Source organism: Pollachius pollachius, assembly GCF_949987615.1.
Source record: "Pollachius pollachius genome assembly, chromosome: 5".
Classification (NCBI taxonomy): Eukaryota; Metazoa; Chordata; class Actinopteri; order Gadiformes; family Gadidae; genus Pollachius; species Pollachius pollachius.
In genome coordinates this window covers 25219152-25239536 of record NC_136938.1, presented here as the reverse complement: position 1 = coordinate 25239536, position 20385 = coordinate 25219152, and the positions used below count along the sequence as shown (strand labels likewise).

Genomic DNA, 20385 nt, shown 5'->3' with positions numbered 1-20385 from the left:
CATCTCTGGAAACAATCGACAGTGAATACGCACGCACGCACGTGCACACACGCACACACACACACACACACACAAACACAACCTGGCCAGTAAGGAACTTTTGGGTCGAGTGGAGCTTAACTGGTCGCTCACCTTCTCTCACTCTCCCTCACCCCCTCTTTCTCTCACCTATAACCCTCTCTGTCTGACTCCTCTCTCTCTCTCCCTCCCATCATCACCCATCTCTCTCTCACCCTCTCAACCCCTCTTTCTCTCACCCATCCCCCTCTCTGTCTGACTCCTCTCTATCTCCTCTCTTCCCCCATTCATCATTCACTCCTCCCTTCCCCCATTCATCACCCCTCGCTCTCCTTCCCTCACCCCTCTCTCTCTTCCCCCGTTCATCACCCATCCCTCCCTCCTTCTCCCACCCCTCTCTCTCCTCCCCCATCCATCAACCCTCTCTCTCACTCTCTCACCCCCTCTTTCTCTCCCCCATCCCCCTCTCTGTCCGACTCTTCTCTCCCTCTCCCTCCCTCCCTCCCCCCCCCCCCCCCCTCTCCCCCTCTCCCAGGTGAGCGTGTTGACCACGCTGGAGCGCCGCTTCAACCTGCAGAGCGCCGACGTGGGCGTCATCGCCAGCAGCTTCGAGATCGGCAACCTGGCTCTCATCCTCTTTGTCAGCTACTTCGGCGCCAAGGCCCACAGGCCGCGCCTCATTGGCTGCGGGGGCATCGTCATGGCGCTGGGCGCGCTGCTGTCGGCGCTGCCCGAGTTCCTCACGCACCAGTACGAGTACGAGGCGGGCGACTCGTGGCACGCCGACGAGGGCCGCGACGTCTGCTCCAACACGTCGCGCACGGAGAGCCGCGAGGCGGGCTTCAGCTGCGGCAACCGGGCCAACACCAACATGATGTACCTGCTGCTGATCGGCGCCCAGGTGCTGCTGGGCATCGGGGCCACGCCCGTCCAGCCGCTGGGCGTGGCGTACATCGACGACCACGTGCGCCGGAAGGACTCCTCGCTGTACATCGGTGAGTCTGGGAGGGGTGGTACGAGGCGGGGCGCGTTAGACTGGATTCCTTTCTAGGCAGATTCCTTTCTGCTTCCGATACGTTTTTGCAGGAGCCAATCACCAAGCTGGCTTCTCCCCCTGGCGCGCTATTGGCTGGTTTAACACAATGAAGCGACGGCAAGCAGCCAATCGCCTACAGAGTCCGTTGAGCTAGGCCCGTTGATCACGCCTCTTGTGCTGAAGAAAACGACAGCAGCCTCCCCTGACCAACGTGCCGTCTACGATGGAGCGTGGTCCGGCAATTGCCAGGCTAGGGGCGCGTTGTTCATGCGCGTTCTAGTTCAGCCGTTTGAAAACGTGTGACAAACGGTAATCAGTATGTTCTTGTTAGCGTGTCACACCACAGTGTGATGATTCACACTTCTCTGTGTATGTATTATATATAGACATCAACCACTTCACACAGCTTCACACTGCGGGTCGCGCCCCACAGTGCGAAGCCTCTTTTCTGGTGTACGTCCTGTATGCAGGGAGAGGGGGGGATGGAGGGGTTGTCATTGAGGTCGTTTGGGAGGGTGAAGGTCGCAGCACCCTGTGATTCACCTTGCAGTCGCTCCTCTGCTCTCTCCTTGTCTGTCCTTCAAAACCCTTCTCCCACCTCTCTTACCTCCTCGTCATCTCCTCCACTCGTCTCCTCTCACCTCTCCTTCTCTCCTCTCTGCTTCTCCTCCTTCCCTCTCCTCTCCTCTTGTCTCCTCTCATCTCCTCTCTTCCACTCTCCTCTCCTCCATCCTCTCCTCTCTCCTCCACGCCTTTCATGAGCTGACTAGATCAGGATCTGGTTTTCCAGAGTGAAATTCCGCCCAGGGAATTCTGTCTGTTATTTTCCCGTCGAGGGAATGCCGTCCATTCAGTGGAAGGAAGAGAAGTCCATGTTACGAGACAAACACACACAATCAGTGAAAACTTGCGATAGGTTGATCAGAAAGCATTACAGAAAAGTACTCCAAAAACATAATGCTTCATAATGCTGCTCTGATAGTTGCAAACGGGAAAAGTTTAATATGTTTGTTTTCGCTGGTTGAATGTGTGTCTTATCCACATCACTTACTAAGCCCATTCTGTTCCTCTAAAGAACCACATCTCTCGATTAAAAACATCCCCACAGACAGGATTACATGACATCATCCTAAATTACCTAATTGGTTCACTCCCCTGTATTAATGTGTGTTGTGTACAGTGCTGTTGATATCCATCTAGCCACATCTAAATGATTCAGCAGTACAACAACAGGATTCTTTCTTCTCCAGTGATAGACGTACAACACAACATTGTTCACAGTCACGGGCGCACGCTTTCCTTCCAGTACCAAGAAGTCATTGAGTTCCCTTTATCTTAGAAGCAGGGCAGCTGACACCCACACACACACGCACGCACGCACGCACGCACACACACACACACACACACACACACTTTGTGCTGCAACACACACACAGCAGGGCTACCTCTGGCATGAAAGTTGTCGAGGGTGGAGCAAGCAAAATGTTTACCACTACAGTATAGTATTCTATAATGCATTTATTAAATATCTGTCATTATTTAAATAACCGATTCACAGTAAGTGATGGTCCATTCTAAAGTAATTGTTTGGGCCAACTTGCGACTCCTCTAAGCATATTGCATGTGATTAAGACGAAGGAGCAGAGATTGATCCATTGATTGATTTGGGGAAAGAGGTTTTTGATGTACTTGCTGTAATTGATCTAGAAAGACCAGAACCCATAAACATATTACATCTTCACAGCCAATGTCATTACCTTAAAAGCCATGTGCTACTGTTTACAGTACACAGTTTTCTGTTCTGTGAATTCAATACAACAGTCTAAGATTCGCTAGGCAATGTCTCGGCGCCTTGTCGAGCCACAAGTTATTATTATTATGGTTATTAAGGTCAATTTAGTCATGTCCTGTTTTCAATTCCTAGTATTCGTTACTCACATAATTATAATTGTATTACTGGATATGTTTATCGTATTATAAAACTATGAACACTCTACTGAACAATAGTGAACTCTGGGTTCAGGAAATCAAAAGTTGTTGTATTTATTCAGATGATTAGCAATATATAATCATTTCTGCCTTTACATTGCACTTAATCCGCTACTTTCACTCTAGGGTGCTTACAAATATTCACGTAAAAAAACGAAACACATAACTATTACAATTTAAACCTCATACTGGGATGTTGATTTATTAATGACACTCTGTGGTTGATCCTACCTACTCTCAAGTGTTGTTGGCCAGAGAGTCCGTTACCTGAGAGCTCAGCTTGTGCAGATCAGAGGAGCACATCACTAAGTATCTGCCTCTCTTTCTATCGATCGCCACTGCAAGCAGAAACCAACGGCCGGTCCCGGGCGGAGGCAGGGCTGACGGTCGGCTGTCCCCGGCTACCGTAGCAGAGTAGGGGGACAAGGCGAGCAGCGCTTGGCGAGCTGCCTAGCGTCAATGCTCCCCCGGGGAGACCGATCTCTGCTATTTATGCAGCATATTTAAGCTAATTGCTAATCGTGATTCAAAGACTAGAATGACTTGGCTTTATTTCAATGAATTAAAGAAAAGAAAGGTTTGGATACACAAAAGGAGAGAGAACGCTGTGTTCACTGTTTCTGGTTTTTCGGTTTGCTTCCAGATTGATTTGTTCCTTTTTTGGTTAATTTCTGTTATCTCTCAAGAGAAGATGGTATAAATATATATATAATATAAAGATGAAGCATATGGCCACCAAACACACACACACACACACACACACACACACACATATGGTGTGTGTGTGTGTGTGTGTGTGTGTGAGTGAGCGCTATTATATTACAGTACAGTATAGAGTTCTACTGTACAGCAGCTTAACGTGTGAAGACAGCCAGTGTTTAGCTGCTGTCAATAATGCAATAGGACACGGGGAGGCCCAAATGTTAGTAAACATGAAGCAAAGAGAACTGAAATATTGAAACAGCATACCAGCTGATGGGAGAGAGAGAGAGAGAGAGAGTGAATGAGTGGGAGGGAGGGAGAAAAAGGAAGAGAGGGAGAGAGAGAGAGATAGAGAGCGCACACACACACACACACAAACAGAGAGACAGAGAGAGAGAGACGCACACAAACACAAAAAGACACACAAACACAGCGAGAGAGAGCAAAACACAGACACACACACACACGCAACCAGCGGGAGCGGGAAAGAGCCAAACACACAGAAAGAGGGAGAGAGAGACGGACACAGACAGACAAACAGACAGATGTACAGAGATACAGAGAGGCAGAATCAGCCACACCAACACAGGGAGGGAGGGAGACAGGGAAAGACAGACATAATATTAATTAAATATAACACATTGACCATTTGAAGGTAAAGGTGGTGTCATATAGAAGCATATGAAGCTGACAACCAATCAATATCTTTACGTGATTTAATAACAACGAAACAGTGAACGCTGGTTGGCGAGTCTGCAGTGAAAACCAACGTCCAGTGATCAGGACAACAGATTAGAGCTTGATACCCTTCGCGTCTGTCCATGTTGTATCTACCAGGTTAAACACGGAGGAGCAGATACCTGATCACGCCAGCCCTGCACCCTATTGATCCCCGGGTCATTGATCGCTGACATATGGATGTGAGCGTGATAGATCCTCTGCTTTCTCTCAGACCTACGGCTTCATTAATCCTGTGAGGCCACTGCTCAGAGGCCAGCTCAGGGCAATTTACATCCCAGTGCCAGTCCCCTGATTGGCTGCAACGACTGTCAATCACTGTTAAATATGGAAGGGGGGGGAATGGGTGAGAGGGAGGAGGGGAAAACACAATCAACACGTTGGGGTGGTGAAAGTGAGGATCCTTTGACCACCGCTAAGTTCAGCTTTACCTAATTCAGCACTAGGGAGGATGTGCATTACATTATTCACTTGCTCATTTTATTCACTACTACTACTGCTTACGTTGGCTTAGCTTGGTAGGTTGCTAGTTCGATCCTGGGCTCCTCCAAGCTGAGTGGCGAGGTGTTCCTGAACAAGACACCTAGCTAGGGTAAGGTGTCTTGCTCAGGGACGCCTCGGCACCTTGCTCCCGACGAGCTGGTCTTGCATGGTGGACTCTGCCATCGGTGTGTGCATTAACCGTTGTAAGCCGCTTTGGATTAAAGTGTCTGCTAAATGGCCTGAAATGTAAATGTACTTACTTACTATAAGCTGCTGTGTGATGTGTGATGTGTGTGTGTGACCTTTTTTGTCTATTCTCCACCACCTTTTGTCTGAAATGATAAGTTGAGCAGAGTTCAACAGGAAACCTTGATTAATAGTAAGATGAGAACCAATGTTATTTTGTTTTAACCCTATACTATGATTAAACTATAACGCTGCAGAGTGATGGTTGGAGTAAATAAAGAGTAGAAACAGCTGAAGCTCCAACCTAGCTTATGTTAGCCTTAGATCTCACGAGATGTTACCACCCAGTCTGACTTGATCGTCTTTGATTAGATCTATGAAATCTATCTTTTGATACAGCTGTCCTTTAATGATTGATGAAGTGATTTAATGAAGTGACCAATCAGCTAAACGATTTAGGCTTGCGTAGGACAAATGATCATCAACAACGGAAATTCTGAAGGGCCTGAAGAGAAAATGCAGACCATTCAAAATATCTGTTTACTGTACCGCCCTTTTGGAAGCTGTGCAGCGCTGCCCTCTGGTGGATGAATTAAAAGTGCACTCTGCGTTACTGCAGTGACGAGATGAAGATGATGTCTGGAAGATGAATGTGTAGGGAAGTAGAAGATAATGTTGAAAAGCAACAAATGGATAGTTAGAATTGCCATGACCACTAGAGGAAAGGTAGTAAATGGAAAAAGAGTAATGTGTCTGAATTTGTTTTGTTTACAAGGTTTTCTACCTGGTTTAATTATAATGCTTGCCCTGACTGTCTGTCTCTCTCTCTCTCTCTCTCTCTCTCTCTCTCTCTCTGTCTCTCTGTCTCTCTGCCTTCCAGCTATCCTGTTCTCCACCCTGGTTTTCGGTCCAGCCTGTGGCTTTATCTTAGGTTCTGTTTGCACCAAAGTCTACGTGGACGCCGCCTTCATCGACACAAGTAAGTCAACGTAGAAGGGCACCGTGGCCCCTTCTTCCGATTGGCTGCTGCTTTGTGGAGGCAGTGTGTCTGTGGTACAGTGTTAAAGTAAGTGATAAAGGTTTAAGCACATTTTCTTGGGAATCGTACATTGGGCATATGAGAGACAACATGGGTTTATTTAGAAAGACACAGTGTCACATGTAAATGTAGATCCTGTATGGTTGATTTATGGAAGGATGTGTCTTGTTGTTCTAGATTAAAAGGTTGAGGAGGAAGCAGTAGTCAGCTTTAACAACTATTAGCTCGGTAGCATGTCTCCATTACATGATAGTTGTCTCACCGTCACCTAGACGCATCATGGGCCCAAGAGATCGGCACAGCGCCTAGATATTTCTGGATGATCATCATGATGATCTGGTGAAGGCCAGACAGCCTCTGAGTCCGACCAGTCTCAGCGGAACATAGTGGTTGATGATCAGAAACTCAATAGATGGGATTTCCTAACTTAATGAATTAATACAAACTTCAAAATCATAATGAAAGCTTAAATCAAAAATAAATGAAAAGGTTGATGTGTTAACGTTTCTTCTGCTACTTCCTCTGCTAGGGCTGGCTTGAAAAACACATTCGTTGGCGTATTGTAGGACGTTATCTGAGATGTCCCGACCTTTATCGTGTTTTAAAGTTAGCTCAGAACAGACTGATCTTGGCAATGTCATAGAAGAGAAGTTGTGCTCCATCAAATGGAGGTAGACCAAGGTAGCCTCTTTTAATAGCACGATTATGCAGGACAGCTCTATGGACCAACACTCGGTATAATAAAAACTAGGCTCCCTGATTTGTTGAGCTTGTTCCACGTGATGTCATCAGGCATTCTGCTGCAAAGACAGGTTACCTGGTGCTAGTTTTGTTTGGTTTTAAAGAAGACCATCGGGATATTTTATCCTGGACCCTGTTTTGCGATCATTTTGGGTCCAAGGTACTAATGCAGACAGTATTGAGAGTGGACTCTGCAGTCCCTAATGCATGTTAAATGTAATCCTATGCGCCCCTTCGATGTGGACCTCTGAGAGTGCTTGTGTTTGCCACTGACAGGCTCAGATAACATTCTGACATCATGGAAAGTAAGCCTACACAGATTTAAAACTGGTGCTATACCTTTCACTTGATCCAACTATGATCAGCACATTTTGCTCAAAAACAATGTGCCCCGAGACCCAAACACACACACTATAGCTGTAGGCTTGTTTCGGTCTGTTGAGAAATTTTCACTATAATTAAACCACAAGATCGCCCCAAGCAGATGGCCTCGGACCGGCTGTTTCGGTCCGCAAACAAGGCCTACTTTGAGTGATTGATTGGTGTGTGTTGATGATGATTTTATTACTGCTGGCTTTGCAGCAAATTTCCCCGCTGAGATTTTAAAGATGACCTTACCTTACGTATGAATGGATGTCAAGTGAATAACGGCATCACAAAAATAGTACAAACTGCTATTAATACTTACTGCTACATTAAAGTAAAATGAGTCTTTATAAATACACCCTCGTACTTAATTTTGCTCAATCTTCTCTTTGTATTGGCTTGTGAATAGCACCGGATGATTCATAAAAAATAATCAGATATTAGCATCAAGAATCATATTATTTAAAAAAAATCTTCCTAAGGGGGCATGCCTCCAGACCGCCGGGAGGTCAGGGTATCTCCAGGAGGTCTTGGCGTCGCACCGTAACCGTGTCAGCGTGGTAGTGCAGGGTAGGAAAGGTTCCTGGGTTTCATCTCCACAGCGTGACCTGTTGGACCCCTTGAGCAGGGTGCTCTGATGCTGTCTCGCTCCTTAAGGACACATGTCTCCGTCGCTTTGAATAACAGCGTGTGCTAAATAACACTCACCTCTGGCTCAAGGGCCACCGGAGAGAGCCGCGGTAAACCATGTCAACACCTTGGAGAAACTGTTATTGATCTTATTGGAAAACATTATATCTGTTGGCCACCTGTTCTCTGTCTGTCCTCTATCTGTTCTTCATCTGTTCTCTATATGTTCTCTATCTAATCTCAACATGTTCCCTAACTGCTCCCAAACTGTTCTCTAACTGTTCCCTAACTGTTCCCTAACTGTTCTCTAAATGTTCTCTAACTGTTCCCTAACTGCTCCCTAACTGTTCCCTAACTGCTCCCTACCTGTTCCCAAACTGTTCTCTAACTGCTCCCTACCTGTTCCCAAACTGTTCTCTAACAGTTCCCTACCTGTTCCCAAACTGTTCTCTAACTGTTCCCTAACTGTCCCCTACCTGTACCCTAACTGTTCCCTACCTGTTCCCTAACGGTTCTCTAACTGTCCTCTGTCCCCTACCTGTTCCCTAACGGTTCTCTAACTGTCCTCTGTCCCCTACCTGTTCCCTAACGGTTCTCTAACTGTCCTCTGTTCCCTACCTGTTCCCTAACGGTTCTCTAACTGTCCTCTGTTCCCTACCTGTTCCCTAACGGTTCTCTAACTGTCCTCTGTTCCCTACCTGTTCCCTAACGGTTCTCTAACTGTCCTCTGTTCCCTACCTGTTCCCTAACGGTTCTCTAACTGTCCTCTGTTCCCTAACGGTTCTCTAACTGTCCTCTGTCCCCCAGGTAAACTGGACATCACCCCGGACGACCCGCGGTGGATCGGCGCTTGGTGGGCGGGCTTCCTGCTGTGTGGTGCCTTACTCTTCTTCTCGTCCCTCTTCATGTTCGGCTTCCCCCAGTCGCTGGACCCCCAGGATGTGGACAGCGGGGCGGAGAGCGAGCAGGCCATGCTGCCCCCCTCCCTGAACACAGAGTACAACAAGCCCGGCAACGCCGCCGTGCTCCACTTTGATGTCAACAGCGGCCTCACCGTCTGCCAGCATCTACGAGGTGAGGAGGGCGGGGAATGGGGGGGGGGGGTAACAGGGTAACAGGGTAACAGGGTAACAGGGTCGCTAAGGTGATGTAACAGGTACGGTTCTACGGCGGCTTTTGAGCCGGTGAGAAGGAGCTAAAGAGGGGTAGAGAGGTGTGAGGAGGAGGAACAGAGGGTAAGAGAGGTGTGAGGAGGAGGAACAGAGGGTAAGAGAGGTGTGAGGAGGAGGGATAAGAGGGTAAGAGAGGTATGAGGAGGAGGAACAGAGGGTAAGAGAGGTGTGAGGAGGAGGGATAAGAGGGCTGTCAAGGTGATGTGTGGTTCAGGGGGAGAAGCATGTTGCGAGGTAGAGATGGGCGGTCAACAAGGCCCCGTCCACACGGAAACGGGTTTTTGGTGAAAACGCAGAAGTCTTTTTTTGTGAAACGCAGAAGTCGTGCGTTTGGGCCGACCGTCCAGACGGATCCACTTCTTTGAAACCAGGTCCCAGGGTGAGATCTAAAAAACGTCCCTATGCGGTTTCGTGTTCGGATTCGTGCGGACGCCAGGTACTCAAACGACGACGTCATCGCCAACCCCCCCACCAGGTGGCAACCTTAGAGTTGCGTAAAAAAATTGTTGTTTGATTTTATTTGTGTTACTTTTGTAGCTTAAAATACAGCCCCTTGGTAAATTGAATTACTAACTGTACATTAAAAAGTATTTTCTGCTCTATCAGCCGTTTAACAACTGCTCTCTCCTCCTCGGCTGTATGTTTGTGTACAGCGCGCAGGCTTGATGCACATGCTCCGCCTCGTCTTCTCCTCTTTTTGGTGGAGAACCAGCGCCTTGAATATGTACCACAGTGTTTCTACAGCTAGATGCGTTTTTTTGCAATGAGTCCTTCTTCACGGAGAAATTCCTGAAACGCTGCCAAGGAAAACGGAGGGGAAAAGATAGTTTTCGCTCTAAGTGATGATGTGATGCCGTGGAATGTTAGCGCGTTGCTGTCGGGGATAGTGAGCATGTTTCTACAGGGTTAACAGTATGTTGCTGAGGGATCTCAGTGTTTCGCTAAGGGGAGGGTGTTTTGTTGCTAAGGGACAGATGGCGTGTTGCTAAGGGCGGCTTGCTCGTCACTAAGGGGAGGTGGTGAGTTGCTAAGGGGCGTTGGTAAATGTAGAAGATACTCACTAAACTATGGAAATGTATTTATACCGTTATCACACTTTCTCTCTCCCCCCCCTCCCTCTATCTGACATCATTCACTCTCTCCTTCTCCCTCTCTCTAACTCTATTCATCCCTATATCTCTCTCTCTCTCTCTCTCACTCCCTCTATCTATCCCTCTCTCTCTTTCTCTCTCTATCTCTCTCCCACTCATTCACTCCCTCTCGCTTCCACTCACTCTCTCTCTCTCTCTCCCTCCCTATCTCTCTCTCTCTCACTCCCTCTATCTATCTATCCCTCTCTCTATCCCTCCCTCTCTCTTGCTCTATCTCTCCCTATCTCTCACTCTCTCGCTCTCTCTCTCCCCCTCATTCACTCCCTCTCTCTTCCACTCACTCACTCTCTCTCTCTCCCTCCCTATCTCTCTCTCTCTCTCTCTCTCTTTCCCCCTCCCTATCTCTCTCTCTCTCTCTCTCTCTCTCTCTCCCCCTCCCTATCTCTCTCTCTCCCCCTCCCTATCTCTCTCTCTCTCTCCCTCCCTCCCTATCTATCTCTCTCTCTCTCTCTCTCTCTCTTTCTCTCTCTCTCTCCCTCCCTCTCTCTCTCTCTCTCTCTCTCTCTCTCTCTCTCTCTCTCTCTCCCCCTCCCTATCTCTCTCTCTCCCCCTCCCTATCTCTCTCTCTCTCTCTCTCTCCCTCCCTCCCTATCTCTCTCTCTCTCTCTCTTCCTCTTTCTCTCTCTCTCTCCCTCCCTGTCTCAGTCATTCCTCGGGTGACCCGTTTCCTGCTGTCCAACCCCGTGTTCACCTGCGTGGCGCTGGCGGCCTGCATGGAGATAGCGGTGGTGGCGGGCTTCGCGGCCTTCCTGGGGAAATACCTGGAGCAGCAGTTCAACCTCACCACCTCCTCAGCCAATCAGCTCCTTGGTAGGTGACAGTGGGAGTGGGGGGGGGGGGTACTGGGGGGTATCATCAGCCTAGCATTTTGAATGTTTCGGTTGTTTTCCACCACATCAGCCCCACCGGGGATTATCCAGAGAGTGTCCGACTTTGAGTGCATGTGTGAAAGGATTATGTAGTATTCCAATGATGTGAGTGGCCTTGCAAACGCGGTAATCAGTACGCAAATACTTAACTCTGAGTATGATCTTAATGGGATTATCAAGCCTTTTTCTAAATGAGGCGTGCATGTAAACACGCCGATTAACCCACAGAAATGAGATACACCACAACTGGAACAGTTTCCACCAGAGTGCCATTAGACCACAGTTTCAATAATCAATGCACCAATCATCTTCTGTTGCTCCGCATCTTTAAGAAGACCCGTCTCTTCCATCAACCAATCACAAACTCACTCGTGCACTTTTGTTGATTTATGTGTCTTGAGCACTTAAGCACTTTGCTGTATTTCCTACCATGTTCTGATGGCTCCTCTGCATCATGCTCTGTCTTAGGGTTGCTTTCACACTGAGCTCACACACTGGTCGTTTTTAAGCTAACGCTGGAGCGTTGCCCCCATTAGGTCGGCTTGTCTGCACTGGTGTGTATAATCATCTGAACCCTGCTGGGAAGCAAACCAGTAAACTCTGGTCTGCTAGAAAACGACCTCTCGACCCGCTTCCACTTGAACTGTGGTTCGTTATGCCTTGAGGTGGGAATGTGATCCGACCAAACTGCAGTAAGCGAACAAAAACACAATGCTTTCATTGTGGGTTGAATGTGCACTTTTGCCGCAAACTTGAAATAATCAACATATTCAGTTGTCGGGGTAAGACGAGGTGAAAGCACTCATTGCAATATGACGACTTCACAAAGCAGTTGCTTGTGGTAACTCACAAAAGCACAGACGTTTTTAAATTACACCAAACTAAATTAAAAACCCAAGATCGCATAAAGTTGTTGTTGTTTCGTTATTATCGACCACAACAAGTATGCGTTGTGAGTTTCCCATGTATATTCTGTCCAGTAGACTAGCAACCTGTTTGTTTTTGTAGTTTAGTTAGCTTGACAACGTCAAGTTTGTATTGTCAGGGCCGCTGCTGGCTATTTCGGTGCCCTACACGAGCAGGGGTGGGGCTCTTTTTATATATTAGGTAAAAACATATAATTGCCGAAATTGAGTGATAGGTTATGCAATTAACAACGGTGGGCCTCTTCATAAGTAATTTATATATTTTTTTAATTCAATAATGTAATAATTATTATTTTTTTATTTTTTTTTACAAACCATAATTTTTGGTGCCCCCCCCCCAGGTACTTGGTGCCCTACGCACTCTGCGTACTCTGCGTATAGGGAGCGGCAGGCCTGTGTATTGTCCAGTTCACCCCTGAACATATATCCAGACTTATGCGGTTTCGTGTGGATGCCTGAAACGCAAACGATGACGTCATTGCCCCCCCACCAGCTGGGTGACGGCAGAGTTGCGTTGAACTTTTTTTTTTTTCTTTTTTGTATTCTTTTTGTAGCTTTAAATACAGCCCTTTGATAAATTGAATTACTAACTGGACATTAAAAAGTATTTCTGTTCAATTTGAAAGGTTGAATCTCCTCGTGTTTGTATACAGCGCGCAGACTGTCTGCGTGCAGGCTTGATGCGCTACACTTTTCTTTTGGTGGAGAACCAGCACCTTGAATATTTACTACAGCGTTTCTACAGCTCGATGCATTTTCGCGATGAGTCCGTCTTAACAGAGTTATTCCTGAAACACAGCAAAGGAAAACGGAGGGGAACATATCATTTTCGCCCGTCTGGACGGGGCCTGTTCTTCTCGGGGCCTGTTCTTCTCGGACTGTATGTTTGTAAACAGCGAGCAGGCTATATGCGCCTCTTCTTCTTCTTCTTTTTGTTGGAGTTCTGTAGCAGAAGCAGCGCCCCTTATGGGCCTGGAATGTGTACCACAGCGTTTCTACAGCTCGATGCAGTTTCGCAATGAACCCGTCTTTACGGAGATATTCCTGAACGTCGTAAATCGAAAACGGATCGTTTTCGCCCGTGTGGACGGGGGCCTAAAAGTGCATTCTGATGGCTCGTTCCTACTCTGCCTGGTCTTCAACGAAAACATCAGGATTCTTTACCTGGACCCTATTTTCCGATAATTTTGGGTTTAAGGGACTAATGTAGAGAACGATCTTTTGACATTGGTCCAGTATTGAGGTAGAACGCTGCAGCTGTGAATCCCCGAAAAAAGTTCTCCAACGTTATCCTATATATAGGATATAGCACCCTTTGAGGTACGTCCTCTAAAAGTGCTTGTTTTTGCCACTGACTGATGGTGTCCTAACGTCACGGCTTTAACATTAAGTTTTCCTGTAAAGGTTGGCTCCTCCTCTGTACTTTGACCGGCCTGAGAGACCGTGCAGCACGTGGATTGTTTTGGGGCTTCCTAATGGCTTGATAGTTCTCAGCCTCACCTAGTCCAAGCACATTCACGTCTATGGCCTTTTTTTAGCACACTGAACAACTCAACACTTTCCCTCCCCAATGATCCGTCTAATCGTTTTTCCTTCAGGGAAATGCGTTAAAACATTGGGCAACCAAAATGATCCGCCTATAGAAGAGCACATGCACCTGCCGCTGTTTACGACTTAAAATACGGAAGAAACATTGTGTTCTGGTGATGCTTATCATTCGCATCTGACTCAGAGAAAGGATCGGATCTTGAAGGTCCCATGAAATTCCACCAGGTGTGAGTGTGATTAGCCGTTAGCCGTTTAGAAAATCTGACCCTTATGGCATCACAAGTGGGCGTGTCCGCGTAAATGTGTGACGGATAGATGAGCAACGTTTGCCACAGTCCACTGGGTAGGCTGGTAGACTGATCTACCCAGCACACATCTAGGTGAGCACTCCAACTTGTGATGTCATAAGTGGCAGATTTTCAAAATGGCTTGCAACGGCTAATCACACTCACACCTGGTGGCATGTCATGGGACCTTTAAAGGTGAGAATCTGTAAAAACGGGACTCTGAGTGCATGGGCCCTTCGTCTGCTCCATGACTGAGTGTGGTGTGCCCCTCCTCCCCAGGGATGACCGCCATCCCCTGTGCCTGCCTGGGTATCTTCCTGGGCGGGCTGCTGGTGAAGAAGCTCAACCTGTCGGCTCTGGGGGCCGTACGCATGGCCATGCTGGTCAACCTCATCTCAACCGCCTGCTACGTCTCCTTCCTCTTCCTGGGCTGTGACACCGGGCCGGTCGCCGGGGTAACCGTCCCCTACGGCAACGAGTAAGGACTGACTGATGGAGATGGGGGATTTGTCTTTGGGATTTATTTTTGGATCGTTGTTAATTTATTAATTAAACTTTTAAACATTTGCACCTAAACCTAATGCTCTCATAATGCCTAAAGTAACTTTTTACGTCTGTCTGATGAAGACATGAACCAAAGCTTTTTAATGTCAGTAGTGACTCCTGCATATGTCAGTGCCTCAAAGTGTTTTCTTCTAGCTCTAGATCTATATCTAAAGGGCTGATTATGGTCCCACGTTCACCCAATGCAAGGGGGTTACGGACCCCTTTACGTCCTCGCGGACCCTCCCTGCGTCCACCGCAGAGGCTGGCCGTGCGCCTCCCAAAAATTGTTACCTTCCGTCGGGGCGACGCGGCAGCAAGGCTGTGATTGGTCCGCTCACTAAAACCCGACGCAGAACCATAAAGGTCCACGACTGCGTCGAAGCGTCTGCGTGGTCGTTGGGTTGCGTGAACGTGGGACCTTAATCAGCCCTTAACTCTCTCTCGTTGAACCTTGACCCTGCAGGACGCTGAGGTCCAGGCAGCGGCTGGAGCCCGCCTGCATCAGTAACTGTAACTGCTACACCTCCTCCGTCAGCCCCGTGTGCGGCTCCAACGGCATCACCTACCTCTCCGCCTGCTTTGCCGGCTGCACCAAACCGGTGGGTGGCGTCGTGGCCGCTACAGGCTAACACACCCGTCGGTCTGGAGTCACAACATGAGCCGTTTAGTCCGTTGTCTTTTGTGTTTCATTTTACATATAATATAAGATCAGATCAGTTCAGATGAGTTTATGTTACAGCGTTAGAAAAGTTGGTTGAATATCTGCTACAGGCTAGCACACGTGTTGGATCGGGATTCACTGCATGAGAAAGTTTAGCCTTTTGAAGTTGGTCACTCTGTCCATTGTGGTCTATTTTCTATGTAATACTAGATGAGATCAGTTCAGATGACACTATGTTACAGCGTTACACAGGTTGGTTGAATATTTGATTCTGATTTGTCAATTAGGTTAAATGAGTCTGGTTTATTCTGCACTAATAACCATCTTGTTGTACATTATCTATGACTTTGATTATATCTATCTCCTAAAATGTAATAGACGTTTATTTACGTCTAGTTTATTTTCGTTATAATACTACGTCCTTCCCTTCAACCTATTTGTTCCTTTGCCTCCTCAGTTCCTTCCCTCCCCGTTCCCTTACATCCTTGTTCCCTTTCGTATTTGTTCCCTTGCCTCCTCACTTCCCTCCCTCCTGTCCTCTTGCCTCCTTGTTCCCTCACCTCCTCGTTCCCTGCTCCCAGAACCTGACCAGCTGTACCTGTATCTCCTCTCCTTGTTTCCTCACCACCTCTAACCCTGACCTCCCTGTCCCCTTGCCTCCTTGTTCCCTCACCTCCTCGTTCCCTGCTCCCAGAACCTGACCAGCTGTACCTGTATCTCTTCGAACCGGGAGGAGGCGGTGGCTCTCCCGGGGAAGTGTCCTAGCCCGGGCTGCCAGCAGGCCTTCCTCACCTTCCTCTGCGTCATCTGTGTGTGCAGCATGATCGGCGCCATGGCCCAGACACCCTCCGTCATCATCCTCATCAGGTGCTGTGCTGCGCTACAGCAGACGTCCACTAGAGGGGGCTGGTGGAGGTCTGCGGTGCTGTGCTACAGCAGACGTCCACTAGAGGGGGCTGGTGGAGGTCTGCGGTGCTGTGCGACAGCAGACGTCCACTAGAGGGGGCTGGTGGAGGTCTGCGGTGTTGTGCTACAGCAGACGTCCACTAGAGGGGGCTGGTGGAGGTATGCGGTGCTGTGCTACAGCAGACGTCCACTAGAGGGGGCTGGTGGCTCTGTAACAGGCAGCCTGGGAACCCGGTGGAGAAATGGGTCCAGGTGAAATATCTTAGAGGAGAGGGGAATCGTTTGAGCCTCAGTGATTGATTACAAGTAAATACAAATGATATGAGAGTGGCACTAGATGGATGTAATAATGAAACACTTACTTAAATCGACTTTAGATCATTTCTCGTTAATGAAGAGGCAGGGGATAGAGAATCTATGATGTCGTGTGGTAGGCTGCATGCATTAAGAATTGAACCTGATACCTTTCAGCTACTATCCTGCTCCATCACTAGGATGCTGAGCTATTTAGGGATATACACCTGCAACCTTAGCCTGTGGTCAGCATGCAGCATTTAAGTAATGTGAGCTGTTTGTGTTTTCTTCTGCAGAACTGTGAGTCCAGAGCTGAAGTCCTATGCCTTGGGAGTATTGTTTCTGCTGCTCAGACTGATAGGTAAGACACACAGGTTCTACAAACTGTTATTGTGATTCGGGTCCAGAGACTGTAACAGTTATAAAGATAAGACTGTTACTGTGATACATGTGAGACTGTAACACTGAAAATGGTCCTAGTGCCTGTAGCTGTGGTAAAGGTCAGACTGTACCTGTGATTAAGGACAAACTGTAACTGTGATGAAGGTCTTAATGATTGTAACTGTGATTAAGTTCTGAGAGAACGTAATTGTGACAAAGGTCAGAAGGCCTTAGAGGCAGAACCCTGATCAAATGGTCTACCTGAACTTTCATGCGGCCCTTTTCCACCGACAGTACCAGCTCAACTCGCCTCGACCTAGCCCGCCTTTTCTTGCGTTTCGATCACCAAAATATGGTACCTGGTACTTTTTACGTCTCACCACCGTCGAGGTTCCAAGAGAGCTGATCTGATACGTTTGTGTGACGTAAACAGGCTGCTGGCCACTGATTGGCCACAGAGTGACGGCCGAGCCTGACAAACCAACACCTGGCATCTTTAAATACTGCTAGCATCAGCGTTAAGTCAACAATAGTGATTGATTATTGAACATGGCAGGATCAGCGCGCAAGAACACGCCGTGGACCGTGACAGAGGAGGAGACGCTCCTGTGCCTAGCCCTGTCTGTTTACGTGTCGCGTGTGATATGTGCGTCACTGCAGTTCCGCGCATGCATGCTATGACGACCCGCCCACGTTGAAGAGGTACTCTACTCTAGATGGAAACACGACGCGCCTGGAACCAAACCAAGTCGTGCCACGCTAAGTCGTGGCGAGTTGAGATGGTACTGTCGTCGGAAAAGAGGCAACAGAGTACCATCTTTACCGCTTGCCTTTGACCTCCTCCTCCTGGCCCGGCTCTCTCCCTCTCCCCCCCCACCAGGCTTCATCCCCCCTCCCCTCATCTTCGGGATGGGCATCGACTCCACCTGCCTGCTGTGGAGCCGTGTGTGTGGGGAGCGCGGTGCCTGCATGCTGTACGACAACGTGTCCTACCGCCACCTGTACGTCAGCATCGCCATCGCGCTCAAGACCTCCGCCTTCCTGCTCTACACCACCACCTGGCGCTGCCTGCGACGCAACTACCGCAAGTACATCCCCAACGGCGAGGGCTACCTGACGCCCACAGAGATGCTGGCGTCCAGCGTGACCCTGGACAACCTGGGCAAGGAGATGACCCACGAGCCCAACAGCCAAACGCAGTTCATCTACAACCTGGAGGACCAGAGCACCGCAGACAACATGGAGTCCGTCTTATAGGGGGAGGTCTGTACGGCCGAACCTCTGTCTGACTGTCTCTCTGATTCTTTTACTCTGTATGTCTGTCCGTCTGTCTGAATCTCTGTCTGTCTCTCTGATTGTATGTGTGTGAGTGTCGGTCTGTCTGTCTTGCTCTGTATGTTTTGCTGTCCATCTGTCTGTCTGTCTGTTTGTGTGAGTCTGACTCTCTGACTGTCTGTGTATGTCTATCTGTCTATTTGTCAGTTCTTCTGTATGACTCTCTTGTCTGTCCATCACTTTTGCTGTCTACATATCTGTCTGTCAATTGTTTTGCTTGTCTTTCTGTCCGGCTGCTGGTCTGTTTGACTTTCTTTCTGTCTGCCTGTCTGTCATACCGTCTGTCTGTCTGTCTATCTGTCCATCTGTCTGTCGGTTCGTCCGTCTGTCTGTTTTATAACTGCGTCTGTCTTTGCGTCCAGACAGGTTCCGGAGGAGAGATGGACAGGTTCAAATACAGCAGCAAGGAAACAGTGACTCCACTTCTCATCCACTCTTATGAATGCGACCAGAAACCCGTTGTCATGACGACCAGCCTCCCTAGAAACAGCCACCTGCTCTGTGTGACTTCTCTTTTTTTTTATCTTCTATTTTTTTTTTTTTACAGATTAGTGGGGTCATTGTTTCCCCCCCCCAAAAAAAAAAATCTTACTTTGTCATTTCAACTCTTCTCACAAGACTTGAAGACCGACGCGAGCCATCCAGAGCCGACCGGGTCGAAGGAGCATCACAGTAGTAACCGTAGTTACCGTGGCCACCCTGCTAGCTGTAGGCTCATAGAGAGAGTGAGAGAGAGAGAGAGAGAGAGAGAGAGAGAGAGAGAGAGAGAGACCGAGAGAGAGAGACAGAGAGAGAGAGACAGAGAGAGGGGAAGAGAGAGAGAGACGGAGATGGAGATGTTTGTCGACATGTACAAAATAATCCCTGGGGTCGTTGCTGGAGTTTGACCGCACGCGATGGTTTGCTTCAGGGCACGTGGTCAGTAGGAATAAACCTGGCGTTAATTATTCAATATCTCTAAAAATGTAAAGAATCCAGTTTACTGAAAGTGCTATTATTTTTGTTAACTACTGAATTGCGTTTCATACTTTTCAAAGTGATTCCATTACTATTATTTTATAATATTTCTGAGAGTAAATGGCTCTTTTTTTTTTTAAGAGTGATAATTTTTTCAGATGTGAGAGAATATTGTTCTGTTTCTGGGCAGCTTGTAACTGTTTGCCAGTCTGTGGATGTTGGAGGTTTTGGTTTTCATGTTGAGTCACCGCTGTTAGTTCGTAGCTGTTCCCTTTACGACGTCACCCAGAACGAGCTGTCCAATCAGCACAGACCGTGGCCTTTAGTTCCCGACAGTTCGACATGTTCTCTTACCAGAACGCCTCTGTCAGCAGACCTATTTTATCATTTCCTCGGTTTGTTTTTAGAACCAAATCTCCCAAACCGAAACCTTCAAAGCGCTTCTGACTTTAGCCGTTAGCCGTCGCCTGCGCCCGAAATGGCAGTTTAATTCCGAAGTCCCCCCCCTCCAACCCCAAACCCCCCGCTGTTTCCGTGGCAACGAAGCATGAGCGCGAGCACGTAGTGGCTTGGCGTCATCGCTCCAGTAACCTCCCAGTAGCACACACACACGGCGTTGATGATGATGATGTTGATGACGATGAAGATGATTATGCTACTTCCAGATTTCACCCTGTGCCAAAGAGGTGGCGGATAGAGCTTTGGCCGAGACCACGAGTTTGACTACAGCATGCCAGTAATGCATGCAGTTTAAGAACAATAAAGTTATATCCAGTATATGATACAACAGGCGCCGAGGCACATGGCACTCATGGTTGTCATGGTGACAGTTAAATCCACGCCTTTGAGATTTAGCCATGAAAAACGAGAAGGGGATTATTATAATGCATAGTGCATTGTGTGGATGGCAAACCTTCTCTATATATCTATCTATGTGTTATCTATAGCGGTCGTCTAGACCGCTGTTTGGAAGGGAGTCACTGCGCACTGCGGCGACGTATGGACCGTTTGATCTATGGGATTCATAGTTAGCACATAGTGTCAGAGGATCTATTCATACAGGGAGTACCGCATATTGTCCTTTTTCCCGGGCTTACTTTGTAAGAATTTAATATGTTTTGCATCAAAAACATGGACTGCATTTTTTTCTTTTTTTTCTTTACCACTGTACTGTTAAAAATACCTGAGGACTAATTTAATATATTGAGACGATGGAATGCTTCCGCTGTAAGGTTTAAAACCGTGTGTCTTTTAATTATCTATTAAGAGCCTGTTAAGAGTCTATTCAGAGTCTATTAAGGTTCTGTTAAGGGACTGTTAATGGTCTATTAAGAGTCTGTTAAAAGTCCCGTGAGTTTGTTAAGAGTCCCTAAAGACTCCATTAGGATTTTATTATGGCGACACCTATGATACCGGTGTCCCGG

At 47.8% G+C, this 20385-nt stretch overlaps 1 protein-coding gene across 4 annotated transcripts in view; it reads left to right on the top strand.

Annotated features, from left to right (window-relative positions):
* LOC307075847 (solute carrier organic anion transporter family member 3A1-like) overlaps positions 1 to 17926 on the top strand; it is a gene marked incomplete at both ends in the record, with an annotated part of 19959 nt that extends 2033 nt beyond the window's left edge. The window contains 9 exons of one of the 4 annotated variants that reach the window (XM_079736565.1): positions 554 to 1013; positions 6033 to 6131; positions 8736 to 9002; positions 10897 to 11061; positions 14161 to 14359; positions 14891 to 15026; positions 15783 to 15955; positions 16585 to 16649; positions 17550 to 17926. In XM_079736565.1, coding sequence (XP_079592691.1) covers positions 554 to 1013; positions 6033 to 6131; positions 8736 to 9002; positions 10897 to 11061; positions 14161 to 14359; positions 14891 to 15026; positions 15783 to 15955; positions 16585 to 16649; positions 17550 to 17926 — 1941 coding nt within the window. Of the gene's footprint in view, positions 1 to 553; positions 1014 to 6032; positions 6132 to 8735; positions 9003 to 10896; positions 11062 to 14160; positions 14360 to 14890; positions 15039 to 15761; positions 15956 to 16584; positions 16650 to 17549 lie in introns of all 4 variants that reach the window. The other 3 variants (XM_079736564.1, XM_079736563.1, XM_079736562.1) reach the window with 3 other exon arrangements.
* Between the last annotated feature and the right edge of the window lie 2459 nt (positions 17927 to 20385).